The 23626-nt window shown below is 36.7% G+C and overlaps 1 protein-coding gene across 4 annotated transcripts in view; it reads left to right on the top strand.

Moving 5' to 3' along the window:
* The window catches only part of LOC137632068 (uncharacterized), a 53874-nt gene that overhangs the window by 530 nt on the left and 29718 nt on the right, over window positions 1-23626 (top strand). For 3 of the 4 annotated variants that reach the window (XM_068364045.1, XM_068364047.1, XM_068364046.1), the window contains exons 2-7: window positions 4603-4685; window positions 8750-8846; window positions 14696-14767; window positions 16959-17142; window positions 19014-19213; window positions 20537-20717. In XM_068364045.1, the coding sequence (XP_068220146.1) occupies window positions 4603-4685; window positions 8750-8846; window positions 14696-14767; window positions 16959-17142; window positions 19014-19213; window positions 20537-20717 (817 nt within the window). Of the gene's footprint in view, window positions 1-4602; window positions 4686-8749; window positions 8847-12607; window positions 12675-14695; window positions 14768-16958; window positions 17143-19013; window positions 19214-20536; window positions 20718-23626 lie in introns of those variants that run through there. The other variant, XM_068364048.1, reaches the window with a different exon arrangement.

The raw sequence follows: 23626 nt of genomic DNA on the forward strand, positions 1-23626 counted from the left end.
AGGTTAATATTTCCATTATATTTATGACATTAACCGGAAATGACACCCGGAAATATATGAGGAAATTATCGAGAAAGTTGCCGTGTTTTTGTCCCGAAGAGAAATGGCTCTCTATTAATTTCTTATTTTTTATGACCATCTAATCAATATATATACAAAATTTTAACTTAATCCTTTAAAATATAACCTATAAATCATTAATTCTCTCAATTAACACGAAAATCTGTAGGCCATCAAAGATTGCCTTTGATATTACAAACACTAGGTCTAGGCGTAGCCTAGGCTTGTATAGGCTTAGGCTAGAATTCTTAATTGTTACTCAATCTATATATCAATACCTATTTCTTTTGATTAATGACAGATTAACTAGCCTGGGCTATTCAACGACGCAACTTTGTTTGCTAGCCTAGGTGGGAGTGGCACTACCTGAAGTTTCATGATGTTGGTCTGTCGTAATGATTGAGAAACGTTGTGTCGGCCACAAGTCAAAATGCGTTTATTGGTTTGCGTCGTAATACTTGCGAAATGTTGCGATATATTGCATTTTCCACCGGAGATGAATTCCTTTAACTTTTGACAGTTGAGAAGGCCCTCAGACTTAGAAACTTAACGTAGATAAAAACATAACTCCAACTGATATTGTAGCTAAATGACTTGATCCTTTGTAGATCAGCGGCCTGTTCCCCCCCGCGTGCGTAGAAAATGGGAATATTTTTCACATTTTCTAGTCGTTTGTAAGACGTGGTCTCTGTAGTACATAAACTGTCTTTCTGTACAACCTATACGCATGTATGCTTAACCTATATTTCCCCGCCTAACCTGAACATCCACACACAACCTATACTTCCCCGCCTAACCTAAACATCCACACATAACCTAAATTTCCTAGCCTAACCTAACCTACAAGCCATGTCCTTACCTACTTACCTAGCGGGGAGGCATTACCCCCTTGCACTGCCGTATTCTAAGCCGTCCATCATCATACATACATCCCAAGATTCATAATAAAGTACTATTTAATATATAATTTATTGCAGTAAGCAAGACGACATTTGCAATATGAAACTGACTATTTGTTAACCTTTGCAGCAGAAAATCGTATCCCTGCAAGTTAGGTGAAGCCTACTCTAGGTCAAAACTTAATAAATTGAACTTACAAATAGCTTTTTGGAATCCTTTAAGTTTTTAAGTTGAGGACTCTATGTATACATCCTCGTAAAGCTTTGCCTATACACTGACAATAGTGGATATCGAATCCTTGCGTTTTCCACCCAACCCTATAAAGGATATATCCAAATATGTCTGGGAAACCTCCCCCCACATAAAGAAATCTCAGAGGACATGATATTGCCATGTACGTAGTTCTTAACTAATCAAAGTTATAAGAATATCCTATTGTAACCTTTCGTACCTTAACCTAACTTACTTCAGGGTGTCAGTTACTTACTCAGTTAGGGACTTACAGTAGCTGCCTTCGACCCCCAAACCTTACTTGACCTAGATTGTAGCCATTAAATCCGTTTTTTTGCCTTTGATGACCTAGATTATGTGTGACTGTCTTGCAAGATACTTTTTACTTTAGCATACTGTACTTAAATCTCTAATTAAACTTTTTGTAATAGCCTAGTCATATCTGACCGGTCCACCCTATGCTATTAAACACTTCAGCTGACACATTTAGTTATAAAGTTTCACGATGTCACAATGTTTAGCAGCCAAGAATGATTTTGAATTAGAACCTACTGTAGGCTATCACTTATACACTAGTGTATTTCTAAGTTGTTTTTCTTATATTTTTTTAATTGTTTTTAGTCCTTTTTGGGTTAACTAGCCGAAGAGATAGAAATTATTTGCGCTCTATTCATGAAGATAATTTGCAAAGACACAAATCGGCATAACCAATAATTTCATGTTATGCAAAGGTGTGCAACATTTTACTTAAAGTAACGAGACTGAGTGCAGTATACTGTACTGGCCAAAGTGGAAATTGTGTCAAATTTTACTCTTAGTTAATGTATCTTGGTATTATTTAATGTAAAGTCTTACAGTATTCTGAAACATTTCCATGAATAAAAGGGATTTTAGTGACTGAAAAGGATAAAGTATTCATTAGAAATTTCTAGTCGAACATTGTGAGCAGGAAACGGATGAATTAAACCATTGGCTGCATAAATTTCTTGAATGTAGACCTTTGATTTATCTTAAGCAATAGGGAGAATAGACAAATTGTTAGCTTACAGGTGGCTGGTACCCCTACCCGCCCCCTACCCAGTCTCTGGGTAGGTTTGCCACCTCACACCAAAAGTCTTTTGCTACCTTCCAGTTTTGCCAAAAGAATATCTATGATAAATAACTCCAGGTTTGTATTAGGGAAAAATACAAATTATCTACGAATTTGTCATCTTATGGTACTTCTTAATAAGGTTACGTTTGACTAACAGGCTCGGCAGTTATCGATGGTATTTATTGTTCTGCATTGACTTTCAGGTACTTGATTCTATTAAAAGGGATTTGTTCCTACGTGAAGCAAACCTTAGTCATTTAAAAGGGATTACCTTTAACTCTAGCGTGGGCTGGAGATGACCAATGAAAAATTATCGAGGGTCTAGCATTCTATGCGGTAGCCTCTTTCTACCAGAGCATCAGGTAGACAGGCTCTGGCTTGCACAGGGTACACCATTATAACTCTGGGCCTCTGTCTGGTTTGGACGTTTCTTGAGCATCTTGTCTTCGAAGTTTTCTTTCTTTTTGTTTAATTGTTTTCTATTGTTTCAGTATGAGTGCAAAGTAAATGTGTGTGATGAGAACTTGTCTGGGTGTGGATTGGGGTCATTGTAGAACGTATAAGAGCCATTTAAACTTTGATCCTCATCTTTTGTGTCCGTCATGTAAGGGACATCTGTGCACGTTGGAGTGTCCTTGTGCTGTGTGTTGGGAGCGGTCATCTTCCCACCTGGAGAAATTTTGAGGTAGAAAGGAAAATTAATCTAGGCAGGATCGTTCAACTTCGGCAGCTTTGTCTTCTTGAAGGAGTAAGCCGTCTAAATCCCCTTTTTTCATAATACGAAATTCCCCTTCCTGCTTTTTCGTTCTCAAGTCTTTCAAAGAATGAGACAACAAAGGATGACAACTAATAAGTGTTCTGTATTAAAGTACCAGGATTTTAGTGATTGCGTGGATTCTTCTGTGTCCTACGCTTTAGGTTTATCCTCTTCTGAGACAACTCGCCGGCTGAGGCAGCTCGCCGCTGGCCGGCTGAGGCAGCTCGCCGCTGGCCGGCTGAGGCAGCTCGCCGCTGGCCGGCTGAGGCACTCGCCACTCGCCGGCTGAGGCAGCTCTCCACTCGCTGGCTGAGGCAACTCGCCGCTCCCTGGCTGAGACAACTATTTTAACTTTGCAACTGATATTAGAATATTTAGTTTTCTTATTCATTACTTCTCGTGAACAGCATAGTTTATTCCCTTATTTCCTTTCCTCACTGGGTTGCTTTCCCTATTAGAGCCCTGCTTTTCCAACTAGAATTGTAGCCTGGCTAATAATGTGATGATAATAAGTATGCTGCAAATGTTTGTTGGTGTTTCTCCCTTTTCTGTCTGTTTCACAATTTCTAACTTCACTCCCATGGCGATGGTGTCCCTTTTTGTTGATTCACTGCCATCATCGCCTGTCTTGCGCGAAAGAGCCATGATAAAGAGCAAAAAATTAGGGGAAAATTAACCAGAAAAGCACGGGCAAGTACAATCCACTACAGCTACACACAAGTACAGAGATAACCAGCATATCACCGGCATCTGAAGAACGCTTAAAGGCTGTTTTCTTTGTTACTCTGTTTTCTTCTACTAAACTATTTGTAACAACAAGCGATTAAAGTTGAAACGCACTTGCTTATTAATAGGTTATGGGAAACTTTTTGCATCCGTGAAACGTCGCAAGATGAGGCCTTCGTAAACCAAGACCGTAGTTTACTTGTGTTCCTGGTTTCTCTTTTGTCTTGCTCTCCAACCTCTGAACTTTACTCCATAGTGCAACTGCTTGGTTTTCCCTCTGTTTCACAAGGTTGCAAAATGACCTCCAAGGTTCCTGTTCTGCTCATATGGCCCAAATTAAAGAATACCATTCAATCTTAAAATTTCATGACTGTTGGTGAGAAGCAAAACTTCATGACTGGCATGTTAAAATCCTGGAAAAACTTCACCAGTTTTTGTTGACATCTCATTTGAAGTTCCTAGTATATTGATGCTGTATTGAGGTAGTACTGAAATAATTTTGAGCAAAATATCATTTATAGACTAAGTATTTTATTCTACAGTATAAGTATTCTTCGGTGTTTATGAAACGTTGTTTGTATATTATAAATGCATCTAACATAATTTTCTTTAAACAGTATATTATAAATGCATCTAACATAATTTTCTTTAAACACTTTAATATTCATACATAAATGATCTGTTAACTGTTTTGTGCCTGATAAATTTATCCTATAAAGAAAGCATTCAAATTTCATATAGTTTAGGTAAAAACTAATTTTTAAGGTAATTTTTTAAGTAAGGAAAAATAAGCTACAGCACCACATGAATGCTAATCATCATATTTTTCTTTCAGGGGTAGATAAGGATGCCATCAATGAAAGATATAAAAAATTATCCCTAAAACTCTCCTCAAGCAAATGTCCTGATGACAAGAAGGTACTGTATTGTTTTTTTTAGTTGTGGTATATTTGTTCCAATACGTTATACGAACCTTGAAGGTCCTCAAATTCATTCTAATTACGAACGCAAATCCAACTGAAATCAGAAATTTCAGATATTGTAGGAAAAGTTCATAATGAAATACAGTTCTGTAATAAAATAATTATGTAATTTAGTGCAGTAAGCAAGACGACATTTGCAATATGAAAAGGGACAATTTGTTGACTTGCAGCTGATAATCATAGGCATGTGATTTAGGTGAGGCCTACCCTATGCCAAAATGTATCAGAATTTAATGTACAAACAGCTTCTTGGAACCACAGTATTAAGTTTGAAAGTTGAGGACTCTGTTTACATATAGGAATATCTTCATTGTTAGCTTGAACAGTTGTTGAAGCCCTTTAATAGCCTACCCTAGGCTAAAATTTAACAAAATTTAATATGCAAACGGCTTCTTGGAACCTACAGCATTAAGTTTGAAAGTTGAGGACTCGGTTTACATATAGGAATATCTTCATTGATAGATTGAACAGTTGTTGAAGCCCTTTAACAAGATAGTTACGTTGGAGTACGGAGTTGATTATTGCGGTTACTTTCCTCTGGCTTGTCTATTGACAAAATCAATCAACCGACTATAGGATCTATTAATCTGAATGATTGACGGATTATTGCTTTATGGTGGATCTAATTTCAGCTATAAATGTTACCAACTGGCCTTGACTTGTGTACAAGAATGTGAGGGATATTGTAGATTTAGTTCCACACTCGTACATCAATATGTGCCATGTTAAGTGACTAGAAAGAAAAGTTGGCATTCCCCTGCTCATTTGTTTGATTGGGAAGCTGAGATTTCTAGTTTGGAATAGCAACAACTTCATTAGTTTGTTATTGACCAATACCTTCCAGTTGAGGAGTTTGGCTCCTGTGTAAAATATGGTTTGTGTTTTTTAAGGACAAAGAGAGAGCGTGCTAGGAATAGGAATGAATGGTGAGTGACTGTGACACAGTTCCTGAAGGCCCTGCTGCTTCCTCCGGTCGCCTTGGATGACTGCGGAGGTAGCAGCAGTGGGGGATTCAATGTTATGAAGCTTCGTCTGTGGTGGATAACGGGGGAGGGTGGGCTGTGACACCCTAGCAATACCAGCCGAACTCGGTTGAGTCCCTCGTCAGGCTGGGAGGAGCGTAGAGAGAAAAGATCCTCTTTTTTTTCATTTGTTTGATGTCGGCTATTCCTCAAAATTGGGGAAGTGCCTTGGTATATAGATAGCAAAGGATTTTAATCCTAATTAGAAAAAACCTTATACAGTATACATTATTTTGGAAATACTTGTATAATTGACAGGAGCGTAGATTGGGATTGACTGATTTCAAAACAATGCGAGATGGAGTCTCTTTGCTTCACCAGCCCTTTGGTTTTGTTTTCCTTTTACCATTTGACGTGTGGTTACTTTACTGTGTTTTGATTTCACGTTTGGTTACAATCATAAGTTGGACATGCGGAAGATAGTGGGTTTGGGCATATCATGCAGTAAATTCATGTCTTAGCTTATCGGGGGTCCTCTTTTTCTCTGTGTTTTGTGCTGGGGTCATTCCTGACCAAAGGAGTATTTCTTTGATGAATGACATGAGTGACCCCTTTCCCTGTGGGGTAAGGAAAGAGTTTTTACTCTTAACTGTCCTTAGATGGCCTTTATGGTGTTTCTCTTGTTTTTTTAAGGCTGACTAAATTGGTGGTAGTGAAACGAAAGGAGATTGGGAGTACTGCACCAGATGCTTTGTGTTTAGTTCTTTACATTCTGGTGTTGCTTACTCTCATTCACCCAATGAATGTATCCCATATATGATTGACATATGCTGCCGATAATGATATCTCTGAGTAGTGTGTGGTCCTTGCTGAGTAACTCTGGTGTCCTGTCTGTAAGTGCTCTGTGTTCTCTTGTGGCTGTGGCCACGGGATGTTCACTGTGTGTTATGTATGCAGTGCAGGTGTCCTTGAGGAACCCCTTGCTTCTCTAGTGTCTGTGCCCCTTAGTGTTTCAAAGGTTCTGGCAAAGTAAGCCCTTCCGATTATCTGCCTCGTGGAAGTTGGGAGCTACTTCATAGTTAGCTACGACGCCCTCGTCATAGTTAAACCCTGTTGTAAAGTGAGGCTTGACTGCCTGAAGGTAGAAGAGGAAGAATTTTATTTATCCTTCTCCTGTTTCAGTTCCTCTTTTCCTCATTCTCATGTTTCAGCTTTTCTTTTTCTTCATTCTCTTCCTAAAGTTTTTACTAATTATTACAAGAGGAGGAAGAAGAAAGGAAAGAAGTTGTGCAGGAAGGGCACTTGCAGGTTGTTTTGCCAAGGTTTTATTGACTGCATGTCTCCTTTGAGAGCGAGGGAACTTTGCCTCAGCAATGTCTGGTTCTACTGATACTTATTGTAAGGAAAAGGGCGGATTGTTATTGAAATAAGATTTATAAGTCAGTTGGATTTTTCTTAGATTTACAGTTTTGAAGTTATCTAAATTCTACCTCTATTTGTTCATGCATTTTACCTTGTATCCAAAGAAAGAAGAGGGGTCTTTATGAGTGAGATTTAGGTACTACACCACTCTCCCACCACTTATTAACATATTTCAATGATCATTCTGGCAATGGCGAAAGATTTGTCCATAAAGGGCGTCTGATTTTATGTATTATATTTCATAGTTATATTTGATTCTAATTTTTTAGAATACCATTTAATATTTCATATACCTACTTCTAGTTGCTTGTTTTTCAAGAAGAATTATATGCAGTAAGGTGATTTTGATTCAGTACTTGGTTATTATCAACAATGAAATATTTAGATAGTGAAATAAAGCCATTTGGAATTCTATTTGGGTTTATAGCATGTACTTCTAGGAAGGTTTCAGGGTCTTAGAGGTGTTAAGTATTAAAGCAGACTCTTTAGCTATGGTAAGCAGCTCTTCTAGGAGGACACTCCCAAACAAACTATTGTTCTCTAATCTTGGGTAGTGCTGTAGCCTCTGTACCATGGTCTTCCACTGGGTTAGAGTTCTCTTGCTTGAGGGTACACTCGTGCAGACTATTCTATCTAATTTCTCTTCCTCTTGTTTTGTTAAAGTTTATAGTTTATATAGGAAATATTTATTTTAATGTTACTGTTCTTAAGATATTTTATATTTCCTTGTTTCCTTTTCTCACTGAGCTGTTTTCCCTGTTGAAGTGCCTGGGTATATAGCATCCTGCTTTTCCAACTAGGGTTGTAGCTTAGCATGAATAATAATTATAATGATACAAACATACACACAATATTGGTATGCAATTGGGGAGAACTTATTTGCCGATAGATTTAAAGAGAAATATATTGGGAAAATAAGTTGTCTCAAGAAAATATCTACAGTTTATCATTCATTAATCCTCATTCAGTGTAGAATCATTTTCTTCAACTTGATTTAGTTTCAGAGTTTATGTAGAAAGGATATAATTTGTCATATACCTAAAAGTGTAGTTGGATATTTTGGGCGAGCCATGTTGTCAGTGGGTCCTCTTAATTGCATTTTATTTTGTGATATGCAACAAGACTCCAGTTTAATCCGATATTAAAATACATATATCCTTTATTTTAACCCTTTTACCCCCAATGGATGTACTGGTACATTTCATAAAACTCATCCCTTTACCCCCATGGACGTACCGGTACGACCTTGCAGAAAACTTTTTTTTACATTTTTTGCATATTTTTGATAACTTTATGAGAAACTTCAGGCATTTTTCCAAAAGAATGAGACCAACCTGACCTCTCTATGACAAAAATTAAGGCTGTTAGAGGAATTTAAAGAAAATATACTGCAAAATGTGCTTGAAAAAAAAAAAACTCCTGTGGGTAAAGGGTTGGAAAGTTCCAAATAGCGTTGGGGGTAAAAGGGTAAGATAATCATCAATATGATTTAGAGACTTTAAAATTTAGAAAGAACTTGCTTTGAGTATTACTAATCAATACCACTACACATTAAGATTATTTAGGAATCTCAAGTGTATTTGAAAATTAATTTTGTATATTTTCTATCCAACAGAAACTGGAACAGGTGGTTGCTGCCTATAGTCAATTGATACCGTTGCCACCTCCAAAAGCTCAACTAAGTAAAAATAATAAGTCATCCAATTCCAAAAGTAAGTAATGTATGTTTCTGTTACTTTTTATTTAAGGGATTTTTGTCATATATTTGTTGGTGATTTGAAATTGGGAAAAATATGTTTATAAGCATGTGGTAGTCACAGTAGAAATTGTTGTCTGAAATTGTGGCAAATATATTTACCTCCGCCAATGAAGTTGATTGGAGAAGTACAAGAGGAAGGCCAAGGGTTGGGTGGATGGATGGAGTGAAGGAAGCTCTGGGTGATAGGAGGATAAATGTGAGAGAGGCAAGAGAGCGTGCTAGAAATAGGAATGAATGGCGAGCGATTGTGGCGCAGTTCCGGTAGGCCTTGCTGCTTCCTCCGGTGCCTTGGATGACTGCAGAGGTAGCAGCAGTAGTGGATTCAGCATTATGAAGCTTCATCTGTGGTGGATAACGGGGGAGGGCGGGCTGTAGCAGTACCAGCCGAACTCGGTTGAGTTCCTTGTCAGGCTGGGAGGAACATAGAAAGGAGAGGTCCCCTTTTTTGTTTCATTTGTTTGATGTCGGCTACCCCCCAAAATTTGGGGAAGTTCCTTGGTATATGTATGATGATGTATGTAATGAAGTTGGAAGGCTGTTATGTTTTTGCCTCTGTTTGTGTTTGTTTATTTGTGATCAGCTTCGTGGCTGCAATTTTAATCGTAGAGTAATGAAACTTACAGGGATTAACTGTTATGTAAAATGCTGGAAATTTTTGAATTTCGAAGGTCAAGGTCACAGTCAAGCAAAATGTCCAATTCACATCACATAATCAGCCATAAGTTTGGACATCGTTGTCGCAGAGACTTCAAAACTTGGTTCATATTTGAGTGTTTGAAAATCCAAGCCAATTAATACATGTTAAGGTCGAGCAAAAGGTCGAGAAATAAGCTGCTGTGGCGGAGGTCTGCTCTTTACTGAGTGCCCCTATAGTTGGCTATGTTTTTGGTTGTCACCGTAGAATGTTTGCGAATCCTTTCTATCGTACCTTTGGCTCTCGGCTTCGCTTTTCATTCGTACGTTTAGGTCATTACAGTTTTCTTCAGTTTCAACCATTTCTTTATGGTTACTTCTCAGAATATTGTAATGTGATTTATAAGTTTCATGAAAACACTTTTTGTGTAATACTGTATGTTTCTAAAAGGGGGTATCTCTTGATGCTCGAGTAACCATTGGTGGTGACGTGGGTTTCTTGAAGCTCATTATTTGTGTATGAAAACTTTAGTTGCAGTGGCTACTTTCCTATTGGTAAGGGTAGAAGAGACTTTAGCTGTGGTAAGCAGCTCTTCTAGGTGAAGGACACTCCAAAATCAAACCATCGTTCTCTAGTCTTGGGTAGTGCCATTGCCTCTGTACCATGGTCTTACACTGCCTTGGGTTAGAGTTCTCTTGCTTGAGGGTACACTTGGGCACACTTTTCTATCTAGTTTCTCTTCCTCTTGTTCTGTTAAAGTTTTTATATTTTAAATAGGAAATATTTATTTTAATATTGTTACTATTCCTAAAATGTTCTATTTTTCCTTATCTCCTTATTTCCTTATTTCCTTTCCTCACTGGGCTATTTTCCCTGTTGGGGCCCCTGGGCTTATAGCATCCTGCTTTTCCAACTAGGGTTGTAGCTTAGCATTTAATAATAATAATAATAATAATAATAATATTACTTGCTAAGCTACAGCCCTTGTTGGAAAAGCAGGGTGCTATAATCCCAAGGGCACCAACAGGGAAAAAGGGTCAAGTGAGGAAAGGAAATAAGGAAACAAACTACCAGAGAAGTAAATTAACCCTTTTACCCCCAAAAGACGTACTGGTACGTTTCTCAAAAGCCATCCCTTTACCTCCATGGACGTACCGGTACGTCCTTGCAAAATAATGCTATAAATTTTTTTTTTTTCATATTTTTTATATTTTTTTGAGAAAATTCAGGCATTTTCCAAGAGAATGAGACCAACCTGACCTCTCTATGACAAAAATTAAGGCTGTTAGAGCAATTTAAAAAAAATTACTGCAAAATGTGCTGGGGAAAAAAATAACCTCTGGGGGTTAAGGGTTGGAAATTTCCAAATAGCCTGGGGGTAAAAGGGTTAAGTAATTGACATTAAAATTAAATATTTCAAGAACAGTAAAAAGATTGAAATGAATCTTTCATCTTAAACTATAAAAACTTTAAGAAAATAATTGGAAGAGAAATAAGATAGAATAGTGTGCCCGAGTGTACCCTCAAGCAAGAGAACTCTACCCTAAGACTGTGGAAGAGCATGGTACAGAGGCTATGGCACTACCCAAGATTAGAGAACAATTACTGCAGTAATGTTTATTTTCAATAAAAGAGAGATTACGAGGTCTTATCTGCAATTAAGTACCGAATACGAAAAACGGTCTGCATAAATTACTTAACTACCTATCCATACAGGAAATGCGCAACTGGAAGTTGGTCGAAATTCCACATGGCGAAAACCGTGAACAGATATTACTTGGTCTGATTTGTGATTAATTATTATAGGCTATGTACTGTTGAGGTGGTTTGGCCATGTTGAGAGAATGGAAAATGGCTCTCCGCTAAAGAAGGTGATGAATGCAAGAGTTGGTGGGAGAAGTACAAGAGGAAGGCCAAGGTTTGGGTGGATGGATGGAGTGAAGGAAGCTCTGGTTGATAGGAGGATAGATGTGAGAGAGGCAAGAGAGCGTGCTAGAAATAGGATTGAATGGCGAGGGATTGTGACGCAGTTCCGGTAGGCCCTGCTGCTTCCTCTGGTCCTTGGTAGACCGCGGAGGTAGCAGCAGTAGGGGATTCAGCATTATGAAGCTTCATCTATGGTGGATAAAGGGGGATGGTGGGCTGTGGCACCCTAGCAGTACCAGCCGAACTCGGTTGAGTCCCTTGTCAGGCTGGGAGGAATGTAGAGAGGAGAGGTCCCCTTTTTTTTTTCATTTGTTTGATGTCGGCTACCCCCAAAGATTAGGGGAAGTGCCTTGATATATTTATGGATGTATGTACTGTACCTCTCTTGCTTGAGGATACACTCAGGCACACAATTTTATCTGATTTCCCTTCTTGTTTTTTTTTTTTAAATTTATATATGAAAGATATATTTTAATGTCATTGTCATTGTTATTAGAATATTTTATTTTAATTGTTCATTTCTTCTCTTCTAGTTTATTTATTTCATTGTTTCCTTTCCTCGCTGGCTATTTTTCCCTGTTGGAGACCTTGGGCCTTATATCATCTTGCTTTTCCAACTAGGGTTGTAGCTTAGCAATTAATAATGATAATACAAGGAAAACCTCAAGCTACAAAAGGTACTTAATCCTATCTGAAAGAAGTTCCATACATTATTTTATAGAAATTACTGGGATTTATCCAAAAGGGCATACCATATAATACAGGGAAAACATTAACCCTTGTACCCCCAAAGGACGTACTGGTACGTTTCACAAAAGCCATCCCTTTACCCCCATGGACGTACCGGTACGTCCTTTTCCAAGAGAGTGAGACCAACCTGACCTCTCTATGACAAAAATTAAGGCTGTTAGAGCAATTTAAAAAAAATATACTGCAAAATGTACTGGGAAAAAAATAACCCCTTGGGGGTTAAGGGTTGGAAATTTCCAAATACCCCGGGGGGTAAAAGGGTTAACTTATAAAAGTACACAAGCTGATAAACTTTGTGATATGGGAAAGCTATGCTTATGCGAGTGGAAGACTACACTCAGCATATCCAGATAAGCACTATCTCGTGCATCAGTCTTATCACTCAAGTCACCTTAAGTGATGTTTGGTGTTGTTTATAAAATCTGGCCCCATGCGGAGCTATGTTACGTTTCCTCCAGGAAGCCATTACAGGTTGGTCCTCTTTAAAAGCCAAGGTGTATCTGTGATGGTAGAGGCTCTTCATGGTTATCTTGTGATCAGGAGATTATTTTTTCTTATCTCATACTTGTTTTGTTTGGATGTTCAGCATTTTTGTTTACTTTGATAATATTTTTTGCGAAATACAGTATTGGAGTGGTAATTTTGCCTTCGCCAAATTCAAAGTGTTTATGAAGCGTATGTATTCACCCTTGTTTATTTGTTTGTTTATGAGCAACTATACATAAAATTACCTTACTGATTTTGACCAAACATGGTAGCCTGGTTGGATGTAATCCAAGGATGAATATTTATTTAAAGTACATCCAAGTACAAGTACGCAAATCAAAGTAGAAGTACGCAAAAGTACTTTGAAAATAATCACAATGTTAACCCTTTTACCTCCAAAGGACGTACTGGTACGTTTCACAAAACTCATCCCTTTACCCCCATGGACGTACTGGTACGTCCTTGCAAAAAAATGCTATAAAAGTTTTTTTTTATCATATTTTTGATATTTTTTTTGAGAAAATTCAGGCATTTTCCAAGAGAATGAGACCAACCTGACCTCTCTATGACAAAAATTAAGGCTGTTAGAGCAATTAAAAAAAAATATACTGCAAAATGTGCTAAAAAAAAATAACCCCTGGGGGTTAAGGGTTGGAAATTTTCGAATGGGGGTAAAAGGGTTAATATGGTGGTAAACATTGTTTCACCTAAATCAAGAAGATAAATCATTCAAATCTTGTTTTGTTTGTCACATAAAACCGAGGAAGAATCTGGAATATTTCATGAGTAGTCTACTCTGTTTACTCGGCTAATTACATGGTTAATGTTGACGTCTTGTGGGTGGTGTAGGATTGTTTTATTTCAACTTCCCTCAACTCTGGTGATCAAGCCATGAAAAAAATCAGACCAAGGGCAATGATGTCACATGTCGACGTATTTATGTTGACCGTTCATAATGTAACTAACAATGGAATAAAAAGAAGAATTTGATAATTCCATTAGAAAGCTATATGAATCGTATGGCTACTTGAACGGATGTTTCCAAAGTGTGCCATAAAACACTCAGAGGGTTGTACGAAAGAATTAAAACTAAGCTATCAATAATCTAGTCTGAATCATACTAAGAATTTTCAAATCTTATTGTATTCTCTTTCTGCTATAATAAAAGGTACAAATAGCAATATGCATTAATTTGAAAGGAAAATTATTATTTTTTGGGTGCAAAATATTTTTTTTCGTTTTGCATTTCATTCTTTTTTTAGAATATCAATCCTCTGTACGCTGTTGTACGCTTTTATCTCCGCTGGATACTACTCTCTTAAAACCCATTTGACATATTTTATATTTAATAATTTCTGCCTTTTTCCTCGTTCTATTATTTACCCATATGAAAATTTTACTAAAAACATCGTTTTACAGCTGTGGAAAGGAAATTTGTTCAGGTATAAGACGTAAAGAATATAAAATCCTAGGTTCTAAAGCTTTGTGCTCAAACAAATTGAGCAAGATGACCAATTAAATTGGCTAGAGCCTGAGCGTTAAATTTGTTTGTGAGATGTGATTAAAATGGTTGATACAGTATTTAAAAAATATATGAAATTTTATCCTCGGAATTGGAGCATCATTCTGAGGTATAATTTTATATTATGTTTTGAAACCTATTATACATTTTTTTTTTTAATGTATAACCAAAGTTATTTTTTGCTATTTGAATTTTTTAAGCTTACTACAAAGACAGTTATTAATTTAGTATTTTCATTGTATGAAAAGTAATTAAAAAACAATTATTAAGACAATTATTGTTTACGTAAACACAAAAGCAGTTAAATTTTTTCTCTTTTTTTTTGTTATGCTTTTTTGTGATTCATCAAAATTATGAATATTTTTATATGTTTCGATGATTTATACTGTATTGATGTAATTGTTATCAAAGATTAAATTATATTCACTGTATCGATGTCACCTTTATTTTTTACTATATTGACGTCATTTCCTCTCCCCCCCAGGTCAACCGCTCCCAGTATACGAAGACGATGACGATGATTCAGAAGACGGAAGCTCGGAAGATGAATGGAGGGGTAATTGTTATTGTTGTGAATAGTACTCGAGCGAGATTTTATAGCACTCTCATCTCTCGCAGCATTGTATGTAGTGATAACTTAGGTATATCTAAGTTCCAATTCATTGGCACTTGAAGTAATAGCAGTACCGAAAGGGGCACTTTCTGTCCCTTGGTTTTGCGAGTGTTTCATAATTAATATTAATTCGATGAACTAAAGGGACAGACTTGAGTTTGCACGGTCTCAGCTGTTAGGTTAGGCTATATTACCCGAATTTGCACGGTCTCAGCTGTTAGGTTAGGCTATATTACCCGAATTTGCACGGTCTCAGCTGTTAGGTTAGGCTATATTACCCGAATTTGCACGGTCTCAGCTGTTAGGTTAGGCTATATTACCCGAATTTGCACGGTGTCAGCTGTTAGGTTAGGCTATATTACCCGAATTTGCACGGTCTCAGCTGTTAGGTTAGGCTATATTACCCGAATTTGCACGGTCTCAGCTGTTAGGTTAGGCTATATTACCCTAATTTACACGGTCTCAACTGTTAGGTTAGGCTATATTACCCTTCATACTACTGGTGTTAGGTGTCAGTTTACGCATTAAATTATTGTAGTTTGTAATATAAATTAACATAGGTAATAGTGATAGAGGCATAGCATTGTTTTTAATTTAGCGAACTGTATATACACTTGAAAATAAGGCAATTTAAAAAAATGAAAGAAATAGAATGATTATTGGAGTAGTGAACAATGAAATTAGTTAAATATACACTTTGCATTGTATTATCAACTTAAACGTCTTAAAAACATTAAAGTATGATTAAGAAACTCATGAAAGTAGTTGTTGATGTTATCTATCAAATGAATTTGTAAGAAAGGGACATGGTTCCATAACTTGAAAGTTAATAGGAAAAATTTCATTACCAATTCACTAAATGCGTCCAAATAGTGATTTTCACATTCGTCAAAGTTTTGATTAATATAAAAGGAGTTTGCGGAATATAATTAGGATAATTTGAGAAATTTATCTGTAAAGAAGAGTTTCTCTACGCTTATTAGGTAGTATTTATTTCTTAATTGGTGTTAGGGTGATGTACATTTGATGAGTAATAATGGAAGCTTGTGTTTTTATTTAGGTAAATTATTATTATTACTAGTTAAGTTACGACCCAAGTTGGAAAAGCAATATGTTATAATTCCAAGTGCTCCAACAGGAAAAAATAACCCAGTGAGGAAACGAAATAAGGAAATAAATAAATATGAGAAATAAGTAGCAATTAAAATAAAAGTTCCAACAGGAAAATATATCCCAGTGAGGAAACGAAATAGGGAAATAAACGATTTGAGAAATAACGAACAATTAAAATATTTTGATAACGGTAACAAAATCAAAGCTGATATTTCATATATTAACTATAAGAAGACCTGTGTTAGGATAATTAAGAAGGCATACTTGATAGAAGATCTGCATTGACTAACGAATGTTCTTGAAGTGGAATATTATGTGGTTGTTCCAATCGAGATTTTGATCACCAATTTTTATTATTGTGCTGTGATTTAAAAAAACTGACACCATTAGAAGCTTTAGGGTGAAAATGTATTCTTTTAACATCTTGATTCTTTTCTAGTAAGAAAAAATAAATGTCTCCCCCCATTTTGATATTCAGTTCAGGAAGCCTTTGTAGGGTGACGGCCAGATCCCGTAGAAAACGGGAATATTCTGAACTGTGGCCGTCGTTCTAAAAACGATTTTGGCGGGAGAAGCTAACTTAGAAAACCCACCTAACCTATGCTAAAAGCCGTGTCCTTACCCAGGGGGGCTGTGCCCCCCCGGACCCCCCTTACACCACATTTTTAAGATCCGTAGACCATTTCCAAACGTTTTTATTCTATACAAGATAACAGTCGGAGCGATAATAAGCAAATTAGGACGCTTGGCCGTAGCGCTACAAACTACCCCAGTTCAGTTTAGTATTTTGTTGGTGAAAGGATTTGAAATTTCAAGGTTCAATGAAAGAGGTTTGATTTATGTATTGAATCGTGATCAAATTAAAGTTATTTCCAGAACGATAGAATGTTTTGGCATCTGTACTTGAATTCATTTTATTCTATTAGATATATACAGTAATGGCTTTTTTTAAAAATTTGGCAAATAAGATCATAATTTATTGCATATGAATAACTTTCACGGCAACCTTTTTTGTCCGCAGTTTATTGTCGTAACGGAGATGCCCGCAATAATATATCAAAAGTTAACCAAGACCTAACAGATGCCGAAAAGGAGAAGAGAAAAGCGGAAAAAAGGAGAGCCAAGAAGAAAAGAAGAAAAGAAAAGAAAAAAATAGAAAAAATAGAAAATCAAATAATTAACCAAAATTCTAACAGCGATAAAAGGTAGGTGATCTAAGTTGTCTTGCAACGTTTAGATTGCTTCTGTTTATGGATAATTTTCTTGATTATATAAAGAAGATATCGTCATTCTCTCTGAATTATTAATCATTAACCCTTTCACCCCCAATGGACGTCCTGGTACGTTTCACAAAACTCATCCCTTTACCCCCATGGACGTACTTGTACGTCCTTGCAAAAAACTGCTATTTAAATTTTTTTTTCATATTTTTGATAATTTTTTTGAGAAACGTCAGGCATTTTGCAAAAGAATGAGACCAACCTGACCTCTCTATGATGAAAATTAAGGCTGTTAGAGCAATTTAGAAAATATATATTGCAAAATGTGCTTGAAAAAAAATGCCTGTGGGTTAAGGGTTGGAAAGTTCCAAATAGCCTGGGGGTAAAAGGGTTAATATAAGGTTGAGTCCCTCGTCAGGTTGAGAGGAGCGTAGAGAGAAAAGGTCCCCTTTTTTTTTCATTTGTTGGATGTCTGCTACCCCCCAATATTGAGGGAAGTTCCTTGGTATATAGGTAGATAGAGATAAGGTGTAATATATCTTGCTCAAATCATTTGGATACTTCCTCTTTGTGCTTCAACTCTTTTAGTAGTGTTTGTGCTTTTTATCAGAATATATATGGGGTCCTCTTATAAAAGGGATTTTGACCAAGGAAAAATCTATTTCTGGGCGAGGAACCTGTGTCGCCCAGTGAAATGCTCCTTAAAGCACCATTTCAAAGGTATAAATACTGCTAAATATACCAGAGAAAAAAAGTTGCATGGAATGCCAGGAATATATCCAGCTCGCTCACCCCTAAAGGGTGTCGGTATTAAAACTGGGGCGAGTGATACCACTACCAGAGATCCCTTTCCAATTAGACTTCTCCCTCTTCAAAGTCCCCCGTTACTACGAGGTGTCGTTCACTACGGCTACTGGGCCCTCCCTCTCCCCCCCCCCCCCCACCACCACCACCACCACCACCACCACCACCACCACCACCACCACCACCTCCTATCCTTCTCCCATTATTCCTTGTTAGCACCCGTGAACGTTCGGACGTGTTTTTCGTAGCTCTGTTATTTTGTTAGGGAGAAGTAATCTACATTTAATTGGCTCTCTTTCTCTCATTATTTGTAAGAATTGTAATTTTGATTAATGATTATATGCAAGAATTGTCTATCTATATTTATGAAAAATTGGGGGTTAGCTGACATAAAAAAATAACAAAATGGGACTTTTCTTCTCTTCGCTCATCCCAGCCTGACGAGGGTCTCGGCCGAGTTTGGTAGGGTGCCACAAGCACACCATCCCTCATTATCCACCTCAAATTAAGTTTCATATGCTAAATGCCTTCATGGTGCTACCTCAGCGGTCACCAAGGCGACTGGAGGGAGCAGCAGGGCCTATCTGAACTGCGTCACAATCGTTAGCCATTCATTCCCATTTCTAGTACGCTTTTTTGCCTCTCATATCTATTCTCCTATCACCTAGAGCATTCTTCACGCCATCCATCCACCCATTTTGATTATTGATTATCTGTAAGAATTATAATTTTAATTTATGATTATTTGTAATAACACTAATATCCTGCTGCTTCCTCCGGTGCCTTAGATGACCGCGGAGGTAGTAGCAGTAGGGGATTCAGCATTATGAAGCTTCATCTGTGGTGGATAACGGGGGAGGGTGGGCTGTGGCACCCTAGCAGTACCAGCTGAACTCTGTTGCCGAGTCCCTTGTCAGGCTGGGAGGAACGTAGAGAGTAGAGGTCCCCTTTTTGTTTTGTTTCATTTGTTGATGGCGGCTTCCTCCCAAACTTGGGGGAAGTGCCTTGGTATATATATGTATGTACTAATATCCAAACATTTTTGTTTACAGTAGAAACTGTGAAAGTGATACAGATGAAGGAGATGATGAGGAGGAAGAAGAGAGCCAAGGGCTGGATCCCAATTCTGCCTTTGTTGCAATGGCTGCAAGCAAAAAAATTGGCACTCGAGGGGCGGTGTCGAAACCTGAGGAGAAGAGAAGAAATTTAAGCAAAGTGGGTAGTCAGGAGGATGAAGATGGAACCGGTGCGGGTAAGACTTTTTTTGTCTTCTTAATTTAGATATGGTTTTTTTCTTAGTTTAATTAATTACACTGTATTTATCTATCAACGTAAGATAATTTGGATAATAAATATTATCCGGGTAAGAATATCCTCTTGTTACTTTTTTCATTTTTTTTTTTATTTTCTTAGCTTATTGCAGTTCATATTTATCAATCCAGATAATTATGTATAATAATCAATTAATCTATCAACTCAGGATATTTTGGATAGTAAATATTACCCTGGTAAGAATGCCCTCTTGTTACCTTTTTAATTTATTTTATTTTCTTAGCTTTTTGCAGTCCATATTTATCAACCCGTTAAATTATGTATAATAATCAATTAATTTTGATTCAAATTGCATTTTATTTCATCAGAATTTCACAAGTTAAATTTTGCAGTCTTAATTGGAAAATGTATTATCTCATCCAAAAATTACCTCCTTTTGTTGTTGTCTTTTTTAAATATGCTTGTTTACTTAGTTTTTTATTACACTTCATATTTATCAACCCAGGATATTCGGGATAATAAATATTATCAATTAATTTTGACATATTATTATTATTATTATTATTACTATCCAAGCTACAACCCTAGTTGGAAAAGCAAGATGCTATAAGCCCAGGGGCCCCAATAGGGAAAAATAGCCCAGTGAGGAAAGGAAATAAGGAAATAAATAAATGAAGAGAACAAATTAACAATAAATCATTCTAAAAAAGGCAACAGCGTCAAAACAGATATGTCCTATATAAACTATTAACAACGTCAAAAACAGATATGTCATATATAAACTATAAAAAGACTCATGTCCGCCTGGTCAACAAAAAAGCACTTGCTCCAACTTTGAACTTTTGAAGTTCTACTGATTCAACTACCCGATTAGGAAGAAGTTTTATTCCAGCTGTTACCAAGTTGTGGAATGATCTTCCTAATCGGGTGGTTGAATCAGTAGAACTTCAAAAGGTCAAAGTTGGAGCAAATTATTTTTTGTTGACCAGGCAGACATAGTCTTTTTATAGTTTATTTATGACATATTTGTTTTTGATGTTGTTGATAGTTTATCATATGACATGTCTGTTTTGACGTTGTTTCTTATTTTAGAATGATTTATTGTTAATTTGTTCGCTTCATTTATTTATTTCCTTATTTCCTTTCCTCACTGGGCTATTTTTCCCTGTTGGAGCCCCTGGGTTTATAGCATCTTGCTTTTCAAACTAGGGTTGTAGCTTGGATAGTAATAATAATAATAATAATAATAATGATAATAATGATATCGTTCATTCCGTCTGCCTAAGAATTCTTCCCTTTCCAGGCCTTGATACACTAGTGTTGCAGTCTCGTCAGTTGGCAATCAGAGGTAATGAAGCCGCCAATGTGGGCCAGTATACTGTAGCTGTTCGTCTTTTTACGGAAGCAATCCGCTTAGATCCTAATGATCATCGTTTCTTTGGCAATAGGTCATACTGCTATGATCAGTTAGGACAACATGAAAAGTAAGTACCGCAAAGACTGTTTTTATTATATATTATTTTTGATGAAAGGAATTTTTATGAATGGTACTTTAAACCCTTTTACCCCCAAAGGACGTACTGGTACGTTTCACAAAAGCCATCCTTTTATCCCCATGGACGTACCGGTACGTCCTTGCAAAAAAATGCTATAAATTTTTTTTTTTTCATATTTTTGATAATTTTTTGAGAAAATTCAGGCATTTTCCAAGAGAATGAGACCAACCTGATCTCTCTATGACAAAAATTGAGGCTATTAGAGCAATTTAAAAAAAATATACTGCAAAATGTGCTGGGAAAAATTAACCCTTGGGGGTTAAGATTTGGAAATTTCCAAATAGCCTGGGGGTAAAAGGGTTAATGAGGACATCTAGGAGAAAAAAAGAAATTCATTTATATTTGCAATTGTAAGCTGGAGTTGGTTTGACATCAGTTTTGTGAGAATTTTGTCTTGTTTTCAGTTGTTTTATTAGATTTGTCAATATTGTTTTACTTTTACTTTTAAGTTTGTTATTTCTATTGTAATTTTACATATAAAACTAGAATTCAATACATAACCCTATTTCTTAATTGGTTATAAAATGCGAGTTCATTACATAACCTTATTTAATTGTTGATTATAAAATGAGAGTTCATTTCACAGACCTATTTGATAGTTGATTATAAAATGATAGTTTGTTTTATTTTATATTTTGGAGTAATATGACATGAATAATAACTTTTATATTCTGGAATAGTTTTTATTTATGATTAATATCTCGCAAATTGTCAATTTTCTTAACTAGAAGTGGTATCACAATAATCTTTGAAGCCTATTTTGTGTTTAGTAATAGATATGTAAAAAAAAAAATCTGTTTAAAGATAGGATTATTTCATCACAATCTCATTATTCATATGATATATGTAGCCAATATATTGGTCCCTGGTGCTCTCAGGATAACCTCGGGGAACTAAGTTTTTTCTAAAGGATTGCTCTCCAGCACATGTAGGATTTCCCCTCTTGTTGCAAACAGACCCCAATACTGCCATACTGCCCAAACCTAGATATCCAACGAATCTCGGTGGTGTTTCATCGTAACTTAGTAAATTATCTCTCTTTTTTTTTTTTAAGGGTTATCTTTGGATTTAATGGCTGTGCTTCAAACTATACTGTACAGCCTCTCGATGGCCATTCTTCATGATTCCATAAATTCCCACTTTTTTATTATCTTCAGACTGATCTTTCAATTTAGTGGTCATGCTTCAAACTATACAGCCATGCAGGTGTTCGTGATTGTTTACTCAGTTGTTAGGTTGAAATTGTTGGGTTTCAGTTTGTTTCATCAGAATAGATGCTCAATAAAATGTCAGCCAGGCAAGCACACCCCCTCCCCCCGTGGTGCCCAACCACAGCAGTGACCTCCCCAGTATAAAGCTTAAACTCACGATCCAGGACTGGGATCGATCTGCTGCCATGCCAATGCTAGGCGAAGACGTTACTACTTTACTAACTAGGAGGCTTTTGACCTTTTGCATTGGATATTCATGTGCTTTCATGAGAACTATTCTTGATTCCTCTGCAGGTTTTTGCATTGAAATTTCTCTCAAAACTTTACAATTCGAAGATCATTATTAAGAGGTAGAAGCCTGTTCTCTGGGTCAAGCATTATTTGATTTTTTTTGTAGCTACTAATAACTCTGTGACAGGGTATCCAGTAGTAGCTTTTCATATAGGTGATTAAAGAGGCCCAAATATTGTTAATATTCCTACAGGCCTTTAGTAAATTGTCCTTAGTATCCTGTCTCCCATAAGGAATACTGTGTCTTTAAGTTGAGTAGAGCAGTTTACCCTGCAATGCAGTGTTGTTATTAATAAGGTTGCAAGGAAAAGAAAAGATACTTGTCTTTATCCTGTGATATCAGTGGTTATGAAGCAGCACAAGCCTTCTCTCAGACCCTCTTGCCATTCTTGTTAGCTAAGAAAGGATGATGTGTGTCTGGATGAACGTAAGGAACTCTTGAATACAGGTTCCTTCAACTTGCCTTATATTTACAGCGATATTAATCATTCTTTTTTATATACCATTTGAGGACTTATTATCCCTTGAGGTTTGGATTTTGGGTGACATTCATTTGCTCCTATAGGCCCTGAAGCAGGCCGTTTTGTTAACAACGAAAATATTTTTTTATGTAACCTGACGTCCTCGATTTTGTTGGCGTCTTCTCCGTTTTATCGTTTTTGGGAGGGTGGTAGTTGCTCCCTTGATCCTCTGCAAATTTTTGCGCGAAATGCAAGACTACCAGTAATTTGGTCCAATGGAATATTTGTCACAGTCAGTGGACAAAAACAGTTACTTCCAGCACCTGTTCCTGTCCCTCTTGTTTTCTTGATTTAGAGGTGGAAAGGCAGCATGACCCAGCTACTTCTCTCTGATTTTAAACCAAGCTGTTTTTATGATCTTTCTTAAATCATGGACTTCCTTACCTTTCCCCTAACAGCTTCTTCCTTATTTTTGGTGTACTGTCCATGGTTTATGAAACCTCTATAACTTGGACACACCTTTTGTAATAGGATATATTGCATCCTATGTATCCTATCCATGTAGCTTTTGAATCCTCATGTTAGCGCAGACTAAGAAAGCTCTCTAGTCTGTCCTATAGATTTATACAAAATAAATCACATTCAGTTCGATTCTGCAAAAGATTCACAAAATTTTGAATACTGTTGACAGTGTTTGGCATTAACAGAATTCTCTGGTTGGAGAGAGCTAATGTATTACTGTTCTTGTTGGGTTTGGAGTATGCAAGTGTTATTGTTCTTCTTCATCTAGATAGGTGTGAAAGATTTTTCTTTGTCATTGTTGCATCCTTGAACTGTATTCCAAGCCCAATTTTGAAAGTGTTTTATCTTGGCC

Source organism: Palaemon carinicauda, chromosome 40, assembly GCF_036898095.1.
Source record: "Palaemon carinicauda isolate YSFRI2023 chromosome 40, ASM3689809v2, whole genome shotgun sequence".
Lineage (NCBI taxonomy): Eukaryota > Metazoa > Arthropoda > Malacostraca > Decapoda > Palaemonidae > Palaemon > Palaemon carinicauda.